Genomic DNA, 3,734 nt, shown 5'->3' with positions numbered 1-3,734 from the left:
CAAAAGCAAAAATTGACAAATGGGATCTAATTAAACTAAAGAGCTTCTGCACAGCAAAAGAAACTACCATCAGAGTGAATAGGCAGCCCACAGAATGGGAGAACATTTTTGCAATCTACCCATCTGACAAAGGGCTAATATCCAGAACCTACAAAGAACTCGAACATATTTGCAAGAAAAAACCCCATCAAAAATTGGGCAAAGGATATGAACAGACACTTCTCAAAAGAAGACATTTATACAGCCAACAGACACATGAAAAAATGCTTATCATCACTCACCATCAGAGAAATGCAAATCAAAACCACAATGAGATACCATCTCATACCAGCTAGAATGGCGGTCATTAAAAAATCAGGAAACAGCAGGTGCTGGAGAGGATGTGGAGAAACAGGAACACTTTTACACTGTTGGTGGGACTGTAAACTAGTTCAACCATTGTGGAAGACAGTATGGCAATTCCTCAAGGATCTAGAACTAGAAATACTATTTGACCCAGCCATCCCATTACTGGGTATATACCCAAAGGATTATAAGTCATGCTGCTATCAAGACACATGCACAGATGTGTTTATTGTGGCAGTATTCATAATAGCAAAGACTTGGAACCAACCCAAAGGTCCGTCAGTGACAGACTGGATTAACAAAATGTGGCACATATACACCATGGAATACTATACAGTCGTAAAAAAGGATGAGTTCATGTCCTTTGTAGGGACATGGATGCAGCTGGAAACCATCATTCTCAGCAAACTGTGGCAAGGACAGAAAACCAAACACCGCATATTCTCACTCATAGGTGGGAATTGAACAGTGAGAACACTTGGACACAGGAAGGGGAACATCACATACCAGGGCCTGTCGTGCGGTGGGGGAAGGGGAAGGGATACCATTAGGAGATACACCTAATATAAATGAAGCGTTAATGGGTGCAGCACACCAACATGGCACATGTATACATGTGTAACAGACCTGCACGTTGTGCACATGTACCCTAGAACTTAAAGTATAATTTAAAAAGCAAAAGAAAACAAAACAAAAATAAATAATGTGAAAAATTTATATGCCATGTAAAATATAAAGAAATGACCGGGCGCAGTGGTTAACGCCTGTAATCTCGGCACTTTGGGAGGCCGAGGTGGGCGGATCACCTGAATTCAGGAGTTCGGGACCAGCCTGGCCAACATGGTGAAACCTTATCTCTACTAAAAATACAAAAATTAGCCAGGCGTGGTGGTCCACGTCTGTTATCCCAGCTACTTGGGAGGCTAAGGGAGGAGAATTGATTGAACCTCAGAGGCGGAGGTTGCATTGCGCTGAGATTGCACCATTGCACTCCAGCCCTCTAAGCAAAAAAATGTAAGCCTGGGGAACAGAGTGAGACTCTGTCTCAAAAAACCAAAAAACCAAAAACCATATGTATGTGTGTGTGTGTGTTTATATATATATATATAAATAAAAATGAAGAAGGTGTGAGCACTGAATAAGATGAGAAGGAAGTTAAAAGGACAAGACTGAAAAAGAGAACTGAGTGTACAAATTTTCTTAATTGATGTGTTATCAATTAAAAGTGAAAGAAAAAAATTTTTATTACTATTTTCACAAATAAACCAAAATCTTTAAATTTATTTTGGGAAGTGAGGTAGGATTAACAAAAGTGGGTAAGTTCAACAAGAAATGGGCAATACTTCATAAGTGTTTTGTAAAACATTAGTTTCATAAGTTGAAGTGTCCGTCTACATCCCTGTAGTGTGTGGCAGGATAGGGTTTTTTTTTCCCCAGTATGTCTTAAAGACCTTAAAACTCAAAGCTTGTTTTTTGTATACCTAAGGCTGTTTGTAAATTAAAGATTTTGCTTATGTTTGATCTTTGATCATTAGATAAGTATAGGTAGTATTAAATAAAATCATACAACCGGAGTTTAAGTACTTAATGTATAGGGAAATTTCTGTCTGTGTTAGTGCTAACTTAATTTCTAATAGGAAAGAAAAAAAGCCAGTAAAAGCTCATCCTTCATTGTCTAGTATTAAGAGTTCTCAGGTCTTTGATTCATAGAGACAGCTTGAAGCTAAGATATAAGATTATGATTAATGTGAAAATATTTGTACTATGAGCCTTCAAAATCAAAGATTAGCTGATAACGTCGTATAGATGTTATTACTATTGGAATAATAGTGAATTAATGCTATTCTACTAAATAGTATAGATTTATCTGGGAGGCCTGCAATAAACTTAAAGTGTACATATCCCACTGAAATAAGCATACTACAAATATAGCCTCCTTTCTAGATTCTCTCCCTTCACTATCATAGTTAAAAATAGGCAGAGAGGTGAAATATAGTTGTTTTTTTTAAAAAGGTTTATAATAAGTACCTGAGCATCTGGTGTTTGCTAAAATAATTCAAAGTAGATATGTTGCATTTCATATGTTAGAATACAAACTGCCTATTTAGGATAATATTGCTGTTTTTTATTAAGTGCAGAAAACACTGTTATAAGTAGTTAAATGACTTGTTACTGGGTTTGTTTGCATATATATAGAATTGATGTGGAAATTTTAAACACTATTAAATGCATTTTCCTAAAATATGTTTTTTAAAATATAGATATTTCACAGTTCTTGCCGAGTGCTTCACTTTTTCACTAGAAGTAAACGACTTTATGCAGCCAGTTTGTTCACTTTCACAACCCAGCAGACTTCTTTGAGATTGGTCTGGATTTTACAGAACCTGATTGAGGTAAGAAAATACTGTGTGTGTGTGTAAACCATATGAAGACTCTGGGGAAGAAAAAATTAAAGGAATAAAGACAGTATTTGATTATTTGAGGAAAAATTGTCTACCACATATTGGAATGGAAGACAACGTGGCATCTTGTTTTTGTTTGTTTGTTTGTTTGTTTTGCTTTTTTTTTTTTTTTTTTTTTTTTTTTTTTTTTTTTGAGACAGAGTTTTGCTCTTGTTGCTCAGGGTGAAGTGCAATGGCACGATCTCAGCTCACTGCAATCTCTGGCTCCCAGGTTCAAGTGATTCTCCTGCCACAGCCTCCCAAGTACCTGGGATTACAGGTGCCCACCACCACGCCCAGCTAATTTTTTGTATTTTTTTTGTAGAGACGAGGTTTCACCATGTTGGCCAGGCTGGTCACAAACTCCTGACCTCAGGTGATCCATCTGCCTCAGCCTCCCAAAGCGCTGGGATTACAGGCGTGAGCCACCATATGGATTACAGGCGTTGGCCATATCTTTGATTTATATCAGTGGAATTCTTTTGTGTCAGACTCCTTTTGCTCAACATCATGTTTTTGACATATAGCAGTGTTGTGTGTAAATTACTTTGCTTATATTTTCATTGCTATTTGCTGTTCAATGTATGATTTTACCATAGTTTATTCTATTCAGGTACATTTGGGTTATTTCCTGTTTTTAGCTGTTATGATTAATGCATCTCTTGGTGTACATGTAATTGCTATGTCTATACATAGGAATGGAATTTTTAGGGCATGAATGTTTATATATGTCTTCACTTTTTTTTTTTTTTTTTTTTTTGAGACGGAGACTCACTCTGTCACCCAGGCTGGAGTGCAATGTGCGATCTCGGCTCACTATAACTTCTGCCTCCCAGGTTCAAGCAATTCTCCTGCCTCAGCCTCCTGAATAGCTGGGATTACAGGCGCACGCCATCATGCCCAGCTAGTTTTGTATTTTAGTAGAGATGGGGTTTCACCGTGTTGGCC

General features: G+C 37.3%; 1 protein-coding gene across 1 annotated transcript in view; it reads left to right on the top strand.

Annotated features, from left to right (window-relative positions):
* Positions 1–3,734, top strand: part of GK5 (glycerol kinase 5) — a 58,818-nt gene that overhangs the window by 18,251 nt on the left and 36,833 nt on the right. Inside the window, exon 4 of the mRNA XM_017854205.1 lies at positions 2,607–2,738. Coding sequence (XP_017709694.1) covers positions 2,607–2,738 — 132 coding nt within the window. The remainder of the gene's footprint in view (positions 1–2,606; positions 2,739–3,734) is intronic.

The sequence above is a fragment of the Rhinopithecus bieti genome, unplaced genomic scaffold (genome assembly GCF_001698545.2).
Source record: "Rhinopithecus bieti isolate Rb0 unplaced genomic scaffold, ASM169854v2 scaffold_2653, whole genome shotgun sequence".
In the NCBI taxonomy this organism is placed as follows: domain Eukaryota; kingdom Metazoa; phylum Chordata; class Mammalia; order Primates; family Cercopithecidae; genus Rhinopithecus; species Rhinopithecus bieti.
Note: the sequence above shows the minus strand (reverse complement) of the source record. Positions and strands in the feature narration are given on the sequence as shown.